The sequence below is a fragment of the Neopelma chrysocephalum genome, unplaced genomic scaffold (genome assembly GCF_003984885.1).
Source record: "Neopelma chrysocephalum unplaced genomic scaffold, ASM398488v2 Primary Assembly neopelma1_89526, whole genome shotgun sequence".
NCBI classification, from domain to species: domain Eukaryota; kingdom Metazoa; phylum Chordata; class Aves; order Passeriformes; family Pipridae; genus Neopelma; species Neopelma chrysocephalum.
The window spans coordinates 1-954 of NW_020918475.1; the positions used below are offsets into that span (position 1 = coordinate 1).

The 954-nt window shown below is 65.6% G+C and overlaps 1 protein-coding gene across 1 annotated transcript; it reads right to left on the reverse strand.

Annotated features, from left to right (window-relative positions):
• Nucleotides 1–36: 36 nt before the first annotated feature.
• LOC113979809 (class II histocompatibility antigen, B-L beta chain-like) lies at nucleotides 37–493 on the reverse strand (the record flags this gene model as incomplete). Its single annotated transcript, XM_027707089.1, has 1 exon — nucleotides 37–493. A coding segment is annotated over one exon (457 nt), but the record flags the coding sequence as incomplete, so codon positions are not given.
• Between the last annotated feature and the right edge of the window lie 461 nt (nucleotides 494–954).

Below are 954 nucleotides of genomic sequence, written 5' to 3' on the forward strand. Positions count from 1 at the left end.
ATTGGCTGAGGGGCGGGAGCTCGGGGGCATCGATGCGTGGAGACGCGGGGAGGCACTGGGAGAGACTGGGATGGACTGGGGTGTACTGGGAGGGGGCAAAATGCCACGGGAACGGGCACAGGGAGGGCTGAGGGGTCTGGGGTGATTCCCAGGGAGGGTTTGAGGGGCTCCAGGGTCATTCCCGGGGCAGGGCCCGAGGGGACCCGCTCTGCCCCACGCTCACCTCTGCGGTTCACAGTGAACGGGGTGACCACCTCGTAATTGTGCCGGCAGACCGTGTCCACCTCAGCCCGTCTGATCGCCATGAATTCTGGGTCACTGTTCCGCTGCCTTGCCCATCTCTCCCCATCCGGGGTGTCCCCCACATAGACCCCCACATCGCTGTCAAAGTGCAGGTACTGCTCCCGGTTGTAGATGTTCCTCTGCACGTACCTCACCCGTTCGGTGCCGTTGATGAAGTGACACTCGTACTTTGTCATGTGCTGGAACACCCCTGTGTGTGCAGGACACAGGACAGGGGGTGCCTCGTCCCCCCCATCATCCCCCAGACCCCCACAGCGGGTTGGGAGCTCAGGGGGGCACCCCGGACCTCCCTTTCCCACCCCACTCTGCCCCACGGACGCCCCAGCACCGGCTCTTGGGTTGGGGGGAACCCCCCCATCAGCCCCCCGGGGATGGACAGGGGGGTTGGGGACCCCCCCCATTCCAGATAAAACCCCCCTCAGAGCCCCAGGGAACTGAACCCCCCACCACGGATCAAGGGACACCGAGGGACCCCCATGGCACCCCTCTGCCTGCTCTCCCACACCCCCTTTGCCCCCTCCCCCACCCTTTTCCCACTGTCCCCACAATCCTCAGACTCCCCCCCGCCCTCACTTTGGGGCTCCCACCTCCCTCCTAATCATTCCGGGGCTTCCAATCCCCCTCGCACTCACTTTCGGGGCTCCCACCCCC